This window comes from Molossus molossus, unplaced genomic scaffold (assembly GCF_014108415.1).
Source record: "Molossus molossus isolate mMolMol1 unplaced genomic scaffold, mMolMol1.p scaffold_m16_p_10, whole genome shotgun sequence".
Classification (NCBI taxonomy): domain Eukaryota; kingdom Metazoa; phylum Chordata; class Mammalia; order Chiroptera; family Molossidae; genus Molossus; species Molossus molossus.
The window spans coordinates 15,608,225-15,624,615 of record NW_023425345.1 but is presented as its reverse complement, the minus strand read 5'-3'; the positions used below and the strand labels follow the sequence as shown (position 1 = coordinate 15,624,615).

The 16,391-nt window shown below is 36.8% G+C and overlaps 1 protein-coding gene across 6 annotated transcripts in view; it reads right to left on the bottom strand.

Moving 5' to 3' along the window:
• Window positions 1–16,391, bottom strand: part of UHRF1BP1L (UHRF1 binding protein 1 like) — a 97,664-nt gene that overhangs the window by 35,536 nt on the left and 45,737 nt on the right. For 5 of the 6 annotated variants that reach the window (XM_036250730.1, XM_036250729.1, XM_036250728.1 and 2 more), the window contains 8 exons: window positions 14,112–14,301; window positions 13,297–13,437; window positions 12,036–12,206; window positions 10,177–10,357; window positions 9,243–9,287; window positions 2,971–3,054; window positions 932–1,114; window positions 300–418 (listed from right to left, as the gene is read on the bottom strand). In XM_036250730.1, coding sequence (XP_036106623.1) covers window positions 300–418; window positions 932–1,114; window positions 2,971–3,054; window positions 9,243–9,287; window positions 10,177–10,357; window positions 12,036–12,206; window positions 13,297–13,437; window positions 14,112–14,301 — 1,114 coding nt within the window. The remainder of the gene's footprint in view (window positions 1–299; window positions 419–931; window positions 1,115–2,970; window positions 3,055–9,242; window positions 9,288–10,176; window positions 10,358–12,035; window positions 12,207–13,296; window positions 13,438–14,111; window positions 14,302–16,391) is intronic. The other variant, XM_036250727.1, reaches the window with a different exon arrangement.

Here is a 16,391-nt window from a genome sequence, read left to right as displayed (position 1 = left end):
TGGGAGGGGGGTTGGGGAAATGGGTGAAAAAGGTGAAGAGATTAAGAAGTACAAATTCGTTTCTAGACTGACAAACCTCAAAGGGAAAGAGTTTGGGGGTGGGAAGAAATAAACCAAAGAACTTATATGCATAACCAATGGACACAGACAACAGTGTGGGAAAAGGAGGGAGGGGGACGGGAGTGGAGAGGAGGGGGTCAATGGGGTAAAAAATGAGGAACATCTGTAATACAGATGTTTAAATAAATAGATTTAAAATAAATAAATTAAATAAATTTTTTTAAAAAAGTAAAACATACCTGGTATATATTGAAATCTGCAAGTCTAACCACAACAGAACTAGACATTAATTTAGCTTTGGATTGTTGAGATAATACTGAAGGTGTTCTGGAAGTCCCTTTGAGAGCTGAATCTTTCTCTGTGGGGAACAAAAAATTATTTCAATTTATTGCAATTTTTTTCCCTAACAGTCATTCTTTTACTATTATGATAGCTACTAGAAATATAAACTCTGATTTTTTCAAATGAGATAATATGTGTGGAAATACTTTATATATAAATTGATATAGAAATGTAAATTATTGTGATAATTTTTTCATGATCATCTTTTAAACAGGAATCATACTTATATCACATTGAAGATACTCTCATGATAATTTTTGGCTGAAATATTTATTTAAAAGAGAAGTCTAGTAATTTAAGAGTCTGAAATAGTCTACCTAGGTCTTAGTCTTATTTTTTAAAAAGTGCTTTGTTCCATACACTTATGGTCTAAATGAGATGCACGATGTTTATACATTAATTAAACATAATACTTATTTACAGAAAATACCATATTATGAAAACACACACACACACACATACACACACATACACACACACTCACACTTAATATTAGGGGAACACCATAATGTTGTTATAGGTAAAATACCTGTTTGTGTGTGCTGGGGAGAGGCATGTGTTGGGGATTTAGGAGGTGAACCTACATTATGATCCTTCACAGCTTGTTTAAGCATTTCAACGTTGCACTCAAATTCATGTAACAACTCACTGGCCCAACCATTTTTTGTCTTGGTTGCATCACTAAAATACATCCAATGATTACAACTATCTCCTGTAAAATGGAAAACAAAAAATTTTACTGAAAAGTGCACAATTTCCATTTATTCTATTATGCTTCGAATGAGATTTATTTATATTTTCAAGGGATTCTTCAATTTTCCAAAAAATGTAGAGCCTTCACCTAGATTTTAATCTTCCTAGAAAATATGAGAAAACATTTAGAATAGAAAGTCAGAAGGAAGTAATCTGGGAGGGTTTCTGCATAGAACCAACCCTTGGGAAAACACCACTTGAAGTTTCCATCCAGAGCGGCACTGCTGGTGACCCTTCACTGAACGCTCACCCACCTGGCTGAGTGCCACCAGACAGAACCCCAGAAAACGCCATCAAAGAAAACAGTCTTCTTCTCAAAGAGTTGTTGCAACATGACTATCAAAAACTGGATAAGGATTATTAAAAAAAATGAAGAAACTAATAAAAATTATCAAGTTGGACATCAGTCATACAGATGTATCTATATATGTAAGTTTTTTGGAGGGAAAATTAAATATCAGGATTATTAGGTTTCTCTGTAGTAACTAAGGAAGGTTGTATGTATATAAAAGGGTTAAGAAAATAAAATCGACTTTATAACTGAAAGTTTTACTTCACAATACGAATGATTTCTATAGTTAAAAGTATTTTAGGTATATATAAGTAACTTATGAATCCGGAGAAATAGAATATAAGAAAAAGGTCCTCAAACAAAAACAAAACAAATAGTTCAACCTTTAAAAGCCGTCAGGTACTGATATAGAAAGGACAAACACTGGGTGACAAAAAGTGGTGAAGAGAAAAATGTTATCCCTTTGTAAAATCCCAGAAAACTCATTATAGTTATCTGTGTGAATTAAAAACAAAAAGCTACATACCACCAAAATGCAGAAATGGGTATAAGGGTAAATTACTTCATTTGGCCATAAGCATACATTCTTATTGTTTTTATCATTTGAGGTGAAGAACCTATCAATATTTGATTATTAAGGAGCCTATTAAATCTTATTTACTAATAAAATTTAGAAAACAGAAAAGTTTTTTTTTAAGTTCCTGAACTTCTATGACTCAACTATAATCTGTTACCCTTTGGCTTTAAATTCTTTTTTTATTTTTTAAATATCTAAATATATCATTTAAAAATTCAAACATACTAATTAATAAATTTGTTTCTGTCACATGAACAAAATAGAACAAATATGTGTCCTCTGTATTCTGATTTTTTTTTGTTGTGTTTTTATTACCCTCACCTGAGGACATTTTCCATCTTTTGTTCAGATAGAGTGGGAGGGAGAGAGAGGAAGAGAGAGAGAGAGAAACATCGATGTGAAAGGGACACATCGAGTGGTTGCCACCCGCACGACCAACCAGGGCCGGGGACAAACTGCAACCGAGGTACGTGCCCTTAGCGGAAACCAAACCCGGGTCTCTCTGGACCGCAGGCCGATGCTCTAACCGCTGAGCCAAACTGGCCACGGCAATTGGCAGTATTCAAAATAACTAATTTAAAACTTTTTTAAAAAATCACAAAACAGCCCTGGCCGGTTGCAGTTTGTCCCACTCTATCTGAACAAAAGATGAAAAATGTCCTCGGGTGAGGATAAAAAAACAAAGAAACAAAAAAAATAGAATACTGCCATTTCTAATAATTACACATTCTAGTAGTCTACATAAACCTCAATATAAAATACATGAATATTTTCTAAGGCAATTATATTTTCTTGGTAAGATACTACAGGGGAAAAATTATAAATGCCTTGATCTCCTTTTGCTTTAGAAATTAAATTAAAATGAAATAAAATTAAAAAAACAAAGTAAATAGGCTATATAATTTAAAGCACGATTTATGTCTTTTTAAGAAATTGTTATACATACCTGCTTTGTGATAAGGATAATAATCTATAGTTAGTTTTGTGAAAGATAGTTGCATAGCCCCTCCAGTAATACGTCTATTTGACTCTGGGAAAAGAAAGAGATGGATTTGAGAGAAAGAGAAAAGAATATTAAGCAAATACTGTATCAGAAACACTTAATTTACCATATCTACAGTCCAAGCTGTAATAACTGTCTGTTATCGTGAATAGTATATTAAGGATTTTAGAAAATGCAATTCAATCTAGTATCATTTGCAAGGTACTAGGCTTAAAAATGAAGATGCAATAAACTTTTATATTTATAGCTCTAACCACATGTCAAGAATTCTTGTGGTGGTTTAATCCTCACTCAAGGATATTTTTCTATTTATCTTCAGATAGAGTGGGAGAAAGGGAGAGGGAGAAAAACATTGATGTGAGAGGGACACATCAACTAGTTGCCTCCCGCATGACCCTAACCAGGGCCGGAAACGAATTGCAACTCAGGTACATGCCCTTTGACAGGAATCGAACCCACGACTCTTTGGTCCATGGGCCGACACTCTAGCTGCTGAGCCAAACTGGCCAGGGCTATTGTTGTTTTTTATTATTATTATTTTAATCCTCGCCCAGAGATATTTTTTCCACTGATTTTTACAGAGAGCGGAAGGGGAAGAGAGAGAGAAACATCAATGTGAGAGAGACACATCCATTGGTCGCCTCCTGCAGTTGCCCAACCAGGACCATGGATCAAACCTGCAACCCCGTTACATGCCCTTGACCAGGAATCAAACCTGCGACCCTTTGTTTCATGGGCCAATGCTCTAACTACTGATACACACCAGCCAGGGCAAGCTATTTTCAAGTTTTAAAACAGTATGGACAGACTTCTGGTCAAGATGGTGGCGTAGGTAAACACAGTACTTGCCTCCTCCCACAACATCAAAATTACAACTAAACTACAGAACAACCATCATTCAGAATTGCCTGAAACTGAGCTGAATGGAAGTCCTACAACTACAAAATTAAAGAAGCAGCCACATCGAGACTGGTAAAAGGGGCAGAGGGGCAGATGGGCTGGTTCCACACTCACACGTGGTGGATAAAATCAGGAAGACACCTGGCTGGGAAGGTCCTCCTTGCAGGAGGAGCGAGGGGTCCCTGTCCCACACCAGGTGCCCAGCTCAGAGAGCCAGTGCCAGGAAGAGAAGTCCCCACAACTTCTGGCTATAAAACCAGTGGGAACTGAGGCTGAGGGAGGCTGAAGCTGCTGGATCCCCAGGCAGCTCCTTTTAAAGGGCCTGAGAACAGCCCTGGTCGGTTTGTCTTAGCGGTTGGAGCGTCGGCCTGCAGACCAGAGAATCCTGGGTTCGGTTCCCGCTAGGGGCACGTATCAATTAATCAATCAACCAATCAACCAATCAATCAATCAATAAAGGGCCCGGGAATGAACTTACTCAGATCCGCTCCCTCTGAGCTCCAGCACCGTGGGGAGGGAGCTAGAAAGGCACCAAAGACATATAGGGAAGAACTGAGTTGTTTGGCATCAGGGGAAGAGGACTGGAGACGCTTCTTTTTCCTGGACAGACTGACCTAGGCCGTTGTTCCTTTGGTGGGTCCTTCCCCAATGGCAGGCAGATGGCCACCATATCTGGGACGCCAGCAAACTGGCTCATACTGTCTGCCCTGCCCTGGTGATTCCCGGAGGCCTGCCCCAGCCAACTTTCAGGCCCACCCAAGCTGTTTCCAGTGGCTTTACCATAGGATTGGCTCCTGCTTCAGATTTTCCTAAATTCTCTCAAACAAGCAGCACCTGGCCACAATGAGCCTCATACCTCTCACTAAGTGGCCCCAGGCCCGGCACTAGAAGTAGCCAACCTTGGTTCACAACTTGGCAGCTTTTTCTGGGCACCTCCAAACCCAGCACAAGCAGCCATCTGAAGATCACTTGGTAGCTTATGCCAGGTGACCCCGGGCAGAACACAGGCAGTGGCTAACTTTGCCCCAGAGCCAGCACACCCAGTGGACAGCTTCAGATCAAGTCGAAGCACCACCACCAATCCACCTCCACAAGTGACACATCCAAGGAATGGACTCAGGGGGTATCAAAGCCCTGCTGAAGTAAGCCTTGCTCTGTGTGGTGGGCCCCTGCATAGCTGATCCTCCAAGGTAGGCAGAGGTCGGTGGATAGTGGGCACAGCCAGTCCTTGCAGCTGATCAGCCTGAGTAAAACCCTCCCGTTGACGTCCCAACAACAATCATGACTTAATTACAACAGAAGGGTGTACAGTCCACACAAGGGGTGCAACTCGAGGGCCCAGCTCGGTGATCAGAAAGGCTGTGTCACTGGACCCTATGGGACACCTCCAACAGGCACCGTAAGAAGCTTAGGAGACATAGCAACACTACCTAATACAGAGAAACAAACAGGCAGGCAGCCAAAATGAGGAGACAAAAAAATATATCCCAAATGAAAGAACAAAACAAAATTCCTGGAAAAGAACTAAATGGAATGAAGATAAGCAATCTATCAGATGCAGAATTCAAAACACCACTTATAAAGATGCTCAGTGAGGGCCTCAAGAGCATAATATAGGACCAGTCAAAAATGAAGGATGCACTAACTGAAATAAAAAATAATTTATAGGGAATCAATAGTAGAGTAGGTGAAGCCTAGAAGCACACCATCGATTTAGAATATAAGGAAGCAAAAAACACCCAATCAGAATAGCAAAAAGAAAAACAAATCCAAAATAATGAAGATAGTATAAGGAGTTTGTGGGACAACTTCAAGAATACCAATATTTGCATTGTGGGAGTGCCAGAGGGAGAAGGAGAGGGAAAGAATTTGAAAACCTATTCAAAGCAATAATGACAGAAAACGTCTCTAACTTGGTGAAGGAAATAGACATACAAGTCCAGGAAGCACAGAGAGTCCCAAACAAGATGAACCCCAAGAGGCCCACACTAAGACACATCATCATCAAACTGTCAAAGGTTCAAGACAAAGAGAGAACCTTAAAAGCAGCAAGAGAAATGCAGTTAGTTACCTACAAGGGAGTTCCCATAAGACTGTCAGCTGATTTCTGAAAAGAAACTTTGCAGGCCAGAAGGGAGTGGCAAGAAATATTCAGAGTGATGAAAACCAAGAACCTACAACCAAGATTACTCTATCCTGCAAAGCTGTCATTTAGAATCGATGGCCATATAGTTTCCCAGACAAGAAAAAGCTAAAAGAGTTCATCAACACCAAACCAGTATTATATGATATGTTGAAGGGTCTTCTTGAAGACAAAAATAAAAATATGAACAAACAAAATGGCAATAAATACATATCTATATGTATTAAACAATTGAATCTACAAACAAAATGAGCAAACAGAACAGAAACAGACTCATAGATACAGAGAACTTCTTGTTGGTTGCCAAATGGGAGGAAGGTGGGTGAAAAAGATGAAGGGATTAGGAAGTACATATTGGTTGTTAGTCTGATGAACCTCAAAGCAAAGGGGGGAGGTGGGGTGGGAAGAGAGAAACTAAAGAACGTATATGCATATATACATAAGCAACAGACAGACAATAGTGTGGGAAAAGCAGAAGGGGGGCAGGATTGAGGAGGAGGGGGCCAAGGGTGAGAAATGGAAAACATGTGTAATACATTCAACAATAAAGTTTAAAAAATTTTTAATTAAAAAAAAAATTGGACAAGTCAACACAAATTAAGACAAAGTTATGTACACACTCTCTATATTCATTTAAGAACTCCAATTTATCTCAACTAACAGAATTTCTAGTACAGATCTACAATCACTAATTTAAAACTGTCAAATGTTTCAGAATTCAGGATTTTTTTATATTTTATGAAAGTAATACGGTATATACACACAAGGCATATCATATAGCACGCTCAGCAGATTCTGAGGCAGCACTAAGTAATAAAAAAATAGTAATTCTGCAGCAAAACTCAAATATATACACTAAGTGGATAAAATAAAGATGATAAATAGCAATGTGTTGCCCTGGCCGGTTTGACTCAGCGGTCGGAGCGTCAGCCTGTGGACCAGAGAGTCCTGGGTTTGGTTCCTGCTAGGGGCACATACCAAAAAAAAAAAAGCAATGTGTTCATTTAGGTCAAGTTTTTACAAGAGTTTTTTCACAAACCTAAGAAGAAGCATTTCAAAACTTTCTGCATTTTAGAATAGCAGAGAACTAAGTACAGATCTATACAATGATGGAGATATTTTGTTGGAGGAGTTTTCCCTTAAATAACATCATTCAGCTTATTCTCTGGGAAATATATAAAATAAGAAATGCAAAAGAGTTTAGAAAACACTTTTCTCTGTTCTCTTGCTTATTATTTAACCTTGATTCCTCTTTTTGTTATTTTAGTTTTAACTTTTTGGATTTTCCTTCCAAAGAACTAAAGCAGAAGATACCAACTATGCCAAATGACACAAAGGTGGACAAAGAACAAACCTCCAAATTCCAAATCTTCCTCACTTCTATGCTCTACCTTTTGATCATATATGATGAAGGCAAGATGATTTCTAATGCTAAGTATCCAGGATCAGTCTCAATATTCACTCTCTCAGCTTTAAAAATCCAGAGCAGCAATGATCATAGCTATCATTCTGATTCAGGTCTGAGGAACACAGGTCAGACAATCTCCATTTGCAAAAAATCCTCAGCTTGATTCTCATGCTCACCAAAGTTTGAGAACCATTGTCCTAGAGATAGGCCTACCTGCTGAACCCTTATGGGCCAGGGATACTCTCTGAAAGAAAAATGCCCCAGAATCTAGATTAGGGAACCACAAATTTCAAAGTGACTACTAGCTTCCTGCTACCCCATTACTTTTGTCTACTAAATAAGAAAAAAATAAAATAAAATAAAAAAGAAACAAAAGCTGAAAGGAAAGGGGAAAAAACAAAACTTCTTAAGTGAAATTTAGCTTCTTAACCAAGTTTTGGAGTAGGGAGAAGGAGACACAAAAATTGTTAAACAGCTACATGCCCTGGCCGGTTTGGCTCAGCAGTTAGAGTGTTGGCCCATGGACTGGAGAATCCCAGGTTTGGTTCCCACTAAGGGCACGTACCTCGGTTGCAGTTTGTTCTAGGCCCTGGTTAGGGTCGTGTGGGTGACAATCACTCAATGTGTCTCTCTCACATTGCTGTTTCTCACTCTCTCTTCCTCCCTCTCTCCCTCCTGCTCTATCTGAAAAAAAAAAAACAAAAAAACACAAAATACAGCCACACAATTGTGTTTACATGCACATGGGGTCAGAAAAATATAAACCACCATGCTGACAACACAGGTGAAAAGTATACATTGATTATGGACAATAATTTAATTTATGGACAGTTTCAAAATTATAAAAATGTTCATTCTAAGGCAGGTCTACTATTTCATCATCCTTCGAGGATGTCATCTACTCAGTCTTTGATTTTATTTACTTATTTATTTATATATTTTTTACTTTATTGATTTTTAGAGAGAGAGGAAGGGAGGGGGAACAGAGACAGAAACATCGATGAGAGAGAACATCAACTGGCCACCTCCTGCATGACCCCACTGGGGATTTCGCCCACAACCTGTGCATGTACCCTAACCAGGAATCGAACCGGTGACCTCTTAGTGCATGGGTCGGCACTCAACCACTGAGCCACACCAGCTAGGCCTTTGATTTTATTTAAACCTAATTTTATTAGCACTGATAGCTAACAAGGAACTGTGCTGAAGTACTAACTACTAAAGCAAAATAAAATTTCATACCAATATATGTTTATTCATTTTTTAAAAATTGTATTTACTTAGAAGCATTCAGAATGTCAACAAAACAGCTGCAACTTTGTTTTTTTTGCAATTACAGAGTGTCATTCAGTTAACAGAACAACAATTATTTTGTATAAGTTGCATCAGAGACAACTGAAGATGAAAATAATACCATCCCCGTCCTGGATGATTTGGCTCAGTGGTTAGAATGTCAGTCCGCAGAACAATGAGTCGCGAGTTTAGTTCCGGTCAAGGGCATGTGCCTTGGTTGCAGTTTCATCCCTGGCCCTGGTCTGGTCATGCAGGAGGCAACCAGTCAATGTGGCTCTATCACATCAATGTTTCTCTCTGTCTTTCTCTCTCTCTCTCCCTTCCTCCCACTCTAGCTGATGATAAACAGAAAAGTATCCTCGGGTGAGGAATAAAAAAAAAAAAAACCATTCCCATATATAACTAATGAGCTGTGCACCAACAAGAACCTGCTTTAAAAGTCCATGCCAATCTACCACACCCATACTATACCAGGCAAGGTTAGTGGCTGCTGAAAGTCCACCAGGACAGGGATTCCTAAAGACACATTCGGTAATGTGTTAACTATACCAAAAATGACAACATACAGTTTAAAAACAAATCAGTCTTACATTTCAATTTTTTTTTCTTTAAAAGGAGTGAGTTGTGCACAGGGGGGTTAAATACTATAAAGACTTCACAGACAAGAAAGAAACCTACACTGCCCCAACTTATTCATCATCATCGTAAGGCTGCTTGTCATCTGCAGCAGTGTTATTCTACACATCTCCCTGCTTCTTTGCAACATCACCAATCAATAGGCTGGGATGCACACCTTCTTTGATTTTAGGGCGATACTGAGAACAAAACAAGAAGAAGGCCAAAGGAGGCCGCTTGGGTGCACTGGGATCCTTAAACTTCTTTTTGTTTCCCCTTTAGGAGAAATATAAGTTTTCATTTCTCTTTCATTAACGGGCCTTATCCACCTTTGTCATGTCTTCAAATTTTCCTTTCTCTTTAGCAGACAATGTCTTCTACCTCCCTGAAGACTTCTTAGAAAATTCTGAGAAGTTGAATGAGGCTTCTGGGTGATTCTTCTTGTGCTCCTCCTAGCAAGTTTGCACAAACAAATGATGACATTTTTTTTTTTTTTTGCCTCTCAGCTTCTTGGGATCTCTTTGCCCATATTTAATTACTTTTCCTCAGCAAGCACAGAGCTGCTAAGTGCCCATCTGGCTCGCACTTGCCCCGGTGCTATCTCTATAGAACTCAATGTACTGCAATCTATGTTTAACATTATAGCTCTCATGCATGTAGCTCTTATGAATGATAAAATTATGACCAGTTACCTTATAGTTTAAACTATATATTACACTTGATAAACAATCCAGTTTTATAGTGAATTCTAGAAAAACCAAAATAGTTTAAAATAAGCAGCTTTAATTACCTTTTTCTTTAGCATGAATATCATCACATATGTGTAGATCTAGATGAGAAATCACTAAATGATGGGAGGTTTCTTTGACATCAAAGTCATTGAATAGTTTCACAATTGCACCGTGTAGATCAGGAGCACTTGAAGTCTGTGGTGTCCTCACTGGCTGCGTAGATGGGGCTACTGTAGAGCTCTAAAAGTTTCAGAGCTGCCTTAGCACGCAGGTTAAACAGTTGAAATTCCCAAAACAAGAAAACTTACATATTCTTAGGAATAAAGTAATGGAAAATGACCTAATGCATTTCCTTTTGTATCAATAACTCAAGTTTCCCTAAAATATTTTCTGAATTTTATAGGAATAAAACTAAAATTCAAAAACTGGAAAAGTATACACAATCTGAATATGAACTTAATATGTTTTGGTAAATATTTGAATAGTTATATTTACATATTTATAGCCCTTCTTATCTTAGAAAACATACTTGTTAACTATTAAAGGCAGTTTACTGGAATATTATTAGTTCTATATATCAAAGAGAAAACAAATGTGAGCCCTGTATACATCAGCTGTATACACTATTATATATCCTGTAGAAATTAATTACTTTGTAAACACACTTGTGATATTATATAATACTGTAAGTGCTCTTGTGCCTCTTATAAGGTGTGTTATGTCCTTTGAACCTGGATATCTAAAGAAGCTAGAAAGCAGAAGAGACATAAAAAAGACTCTAAGTACAAATTCCTTTCTCCCCAAAGAGAAAAAGCAAAGAATATTACCAGTGTATGGACGCATGTGTATAGCCTAAAATAATTCTGATGATATGATATGGTATTAGCCTTAGAACTGTACGTGAAATGAAATAAAGACACACTATTATATATCCTGTAGAAATTAATTACTTTGTAAACACACTTGTGATATTATATAATACTGTAAGTGCTCTTGTGCCTCTTATAAGGTGTGTTATGTCCTTTGAACCTGGATATCTAAAGAAGCTAGAAACCAGAAGAGACATAAAAAAGACTCTAAGTACAAATTCCTTTCTCCCCAAAGAGAAAAAGCAAAGAATATTACCAGTGTATGGACGTATGTGTATAGCCTAAAATAATTCTGATGATATGATACGGTATTAGCCTTAGAACTGTACGCGAAATGAAATAAAGACCAAATTTTCATTAAAAAATATCAAAAACTTGCCAGTTGGTTGGAGCCATATCCCATACACCAAAAGGTTGTGGATTCGATCTCCAGCCGAGGTATGCATGGGAGGCAACCGATTGATGTCTCTCTCTCTCTTGCTCCCTTCCTCTCTCTCTAAAATAAAAATATTTTTATGTGATGCCTGGCCGGTTTGGCTCAGCAGTTAGAGCGTTGGTCTGCGGACCAGAGTGTTCCGGGTTCAGTTCCCGCTAAGGGCATATACCTCAGTTGCAGTTTGTCCCCGGCCCCAGTTGGGGTTGTGTGGGTGGCAACCAGTCGATGTGTCTCTCTCACATCGATGTTTCTCTCTCTCTCTTCCCCCTTCTCTCCCTCCTGCTCTATCTGAAGATAAATGCAAAAATGTCTTCGGGTGAGGATAAAAAAAAAAAAAAAAAAAATTTATATATATATATATATAAATATATATAATATATATATAAAATGTGATCATTAACACAGGCCTCCAAACACAATAAGCACTATATAAAAATACAATTTGTTTTCATATAGATATCAAGTATATAAATTATATAGTAAGATATATAAGAAGATTCTTGGACTCAGTATTACAATCTATTTCACATAAAGAAAAAAACTAACCATTATGATTTTTAAACCATTTACATGTAAAGTAAGATTTTCTTTTCCTGTTAACTTAATAGCATACCTGTGTAGGTTCAGAAGCCATACTCTTCATTTGTTCTGTTGATTTCTCTATTGCTTCACTAAGAGATTTTGCATATTGTACCATAGCCTTCAACTGAGAATCCGTTAAAACCCATAATAAGTCATCCAATATTAGAACTAATTTTGTTGCAATGACATTGCAGTCCTTTAACTGTAAAAAATTTGATTTATAAAATTAATCCAAGAAATAAAACTTATAATGTATTTTTATTTTAAATTTCTGAATGGAATTAAACATGAATCCTTCATTCACCAAATATTTAATGAGTTCCAAAAGTATGGAAACAATATTTCTTAGTATTGGCAATACAGTGGTAAAAAAGACTGACAAATTCCTGTACCTAAAGAGGTAAAATTATATAGGCATAAATACTTATATAATTTAATTTTGCATTTATAGCTAATAAATAATTACCAATGTTAATTCAACTAATTCTAGTAGAAAAAAGGGCATTAAAATTAATTAAAAACTAAAATGCTGTTTTAACCACATATTCTAAAAAAATTTTTTTTCAATTTAATTTTAGTCATTTTTATCTAGTGATACAAAACATGTTGTTGTGCCCGGCGGGTGTGGCTCAGTGGCTGAGCGTCGACCCATGCATCAAGAGGTCGCTGGTTCAATTCCCGGTCAGGGCACATGCCCAGGTTGTGGGCCTGATCCCGAGTGGGAGGCATGCAGGAGTCAGCCAATCGATGTTCTCTCTCATCAATGTTTCTCTCTCTCTCTTCCTCTCCCTTCCTCTCTCTAAAAATCAATAAAGAAAAAAAAAAAAAAAGACATGTTGCTGAGACTTTAAGCCATGGTTAAATAAGTCATTAACCTGTCATTAAATCTCATCATAATCTATAGTGGACTCTCAACTTCTGACATCCTTAAGTACCTTTTCCTTATTTATCTTTATTACCAGTCATATCTTAGTAACTTTCTAAAGCAAGTAGTTTTGGTTACTGTTTAGTCACTCCTGAGTGATTCAACAGGAGAAATAAAATGATAAAATTGTTAATGTTCAATAGTTATCTGGCAACTGAGAAATCTATTCAATCATAAAAAATAAAAATCTAAGTATTAAATCTAGAGGACTGAAAAATGTTATTATAGTAGGTTTCTTCAAGTATTGCTTTAGACACTAAATTTTCTTTTATTATGTACTGTTTTAATATGCCTAAAAATTATTTTAAATTTCCTGTCAATTCCAATAGTTATCACATGAATCACAAAGAAAACCCTGTTAACTTACTCTTCTTTTAAGTGTGACTCTGATTTTTGATTGGTTGGTTATTAATCGAACAGGAGCACACATAATTTCAAGATGTGAACTTTGGGTAGCATCTGCCTCTATTCGAATCATCTGCCAGTTTATTTCTTTAAATGTCAAAACCTAAAGAGAACACAGAGATTGACTTCACTTACTCATGCAACACAGAATGTGGAAAATGTAAATTTAAAAATAAAAAGAAATAGAAATGTACCTCTTCGCCAATTTTCATATGACATTATAGCTATAGTCACTATGCTTATATTTTTTGAAATTGTATACTTCCAGCAAATTCAGTAACACATCCTCATAATTATATTCATCATCTGTAAAGCTGTTAATACTTGTATTCTAAGTAATTTAATTTTAGTATAAAGTACAAAGAGCTTTGAATCATGTGACCAAGAATTTATTTATTTTTTTTGGTACATGCCTCTAGAGGAAACCGAACCTAGGACTCTCTGGTCTGCAGGCCGACGCTTCAACTGCTGAGCCAAACCGGCCAGGACTCATGTGACCAAAAATTTAAACGACATATTTTAATTTTGTAAATGTTAAATTCAATTCTAAGTATCTGTAAAGTTAAAATAGGATTAACTCTGAGTTGAAAGATTTATTATAATAAAAATATTGAAACATGTACACTTAATAGTGATTAAGATAAAAACAGAAAAGTATGTTTAAAAGGCAAATCTAGTAGTATGTGAATCTATGTAACCATAAGAAGTATTATTTTAAACATACTCTTTTATTTATCAGTGATTAAATAATTTGTAAACGAAGAAAAAAAGTTTTACCTCTCCTCTCTGTGGATCCTGAATACGAGTAAATCTTAAATCTCCATGCTCCCAGTTTGCATTCACGCTATAGATCCGTAGCTGGGAAAGTTCAAAGGATGCATTGAAGGCTTTTGCTCCAATGCGGATGACAATGGAATTTACAGAAACAGTAATTCCCTCAACTACTTTTTCAGCAAAGCTGTATTCACTGAAAAAGTAAAGCAAAACAAAATATAAATGTGCTAAAGCCAAAACAATCATTAAAAGAAAAAAAGTTATCTGTTAATATTCTCAAACAAGTACACAAACTACCATAATATTCTTTATTTTGGTTTAAAAAAACTAATTTTTGTTAAAACAAGTCTAACCTGGTTACATGTAAGTTATAAAAATGCTCTTCTCAAAATGATAAAAGATTTTTAAAACTGGAGATTATTCCCTAAATTAAATTAAAATCAGTATCTCAAAAAGCATCAGTCCAGACACTGGCATCTACAACATAAATAAGAGAGCTAAATTCTTGACACAAAGAAGGATACAGAGTCCAGTGGAACATAATCTCATAATTTAGGAATAAGTTTAGAAAAAGTTCACATTTTCTAATTCAATTCAGCAAATATTTATTGAACAGCTACATTGTGAACAACGTGGGACATTAAGAGAAACCAAAATATTTATGGCATTATAGGGCTCGCAAATTACTCAGGGAAGAAAAAAACACCCTAGTAAATAAAACAAGACGTAATCTATAATTACATGTTTTTAAAAAGGAATAATCAATACACTTGGTTGAGGAAAAAACTGTTTATAGCTAGGGAGAAATATATCCAGGGAAAATAGATGACTTTTCCACGGGGAGAAGAGAAGGAAGGGAAACCTTGGAATAGGAAAAAGCATGAGTAAAGGCACAGATAAGCAGGACAGCTGAGGTTATGTTCTGAGAATGAGTAGTATAGTATAATTAGAATATACAGTATCAATATATTTTGGCAGGAGAGATGGTAAAAGTTTACCCAACTGGCACATTACTTCAATTATCACCAATATGACCATTATTCCTAAATCTATGTCTCCATCCAAATTTCTCACTGAAATGTCAGAGTATAAAATTCAAATGTCCACCACATAGCTCCACTGGGCTTGCTCTCAGATATTTCAAAGCCAACATGTATAAAAGTGAACCCGCCATCTTTATGTATCATTTATGTGCCTCCACTATACCTGCTGCTATGCTTTTTATTTACAACCTCAATGAATATGTAAATCAACTTAACCTTTCTAAGCCTTATGTGACTTATCTTTTAAATCAGGTAATACTTGCCCTGGCCGGTTTGGCTCAGCGGTTAGAGCATCGGCCTGCGGTCCGGAGAGACCCGGGTTCGGTTCCCGCTAAGGGCACGTACTTCGGTTGCAGTTTGTCCCCGGCCCTGGTTGGTCGTGCGGGTGGCAGCCACTCGATGTGTCCCTTCACGTCGATGTTTCTCTCTCTCTCTCTCCCTTCCTCTCTCTCCCTCCCTCTCTATCTGTACAAAAAAATGGAAAAATATCCTCGGGTGAGGATAAAAAACAAACAAACAAAAAATAAATCAGGTAATACTTTGTGGGTTTTCTGTGGGTTGTATAAAAAAATGCATATGAACCAAATTGTCCATCTCTCGACTAATACTTCATAAAACATAACTATTATAGTGGTAAATTATTATTAATACTACTGAAAGTCTCTGAGGCTCAGTTTCCTCATTTGCAAAATGAAAATAATACCTATTTCAAAAGGTTCCTGTGGTTCCACAAGTGAAACAGACTATATGCAGCAATTTATATAGCCTTTGGCTTGCCTGAGGTAATTTTGTGACATAAAGGGTTGGTAATCTACCTTAGATTTAGAAAATGGAGAACCAAAGAGTAAGAACTCGTCAGCATCCTAGGGAGGAGCTGCTTTGATCCTAAGAACAAATATCGGTCACTTAGGTAAAAATATTCCCGGAGTTGGAAAGAATATTTCTATAATGATTACCTGGGAATACTGTTTAGAATATCCAACCCCATCTGTTCTTACATATACACATTAAAAAGTGAGTTACCCTGGCCAGGTAGCTCAGCTGGTTAGAGCACTGTCCCAATACACCAATGTTGCAGGTTCTATTCCAGACCAGGGCACATACAAGAATCAACCAAAGAATGCATAAATAAGAGGTACAACAAATCAGTGTTTCTCTCTATCTTTCTCTTTTTCTCACCCTATCCTCACTCTCTCTAAAATCATTAATTAAAGATTTTTTTCTTTTTTTTGTATCCTCA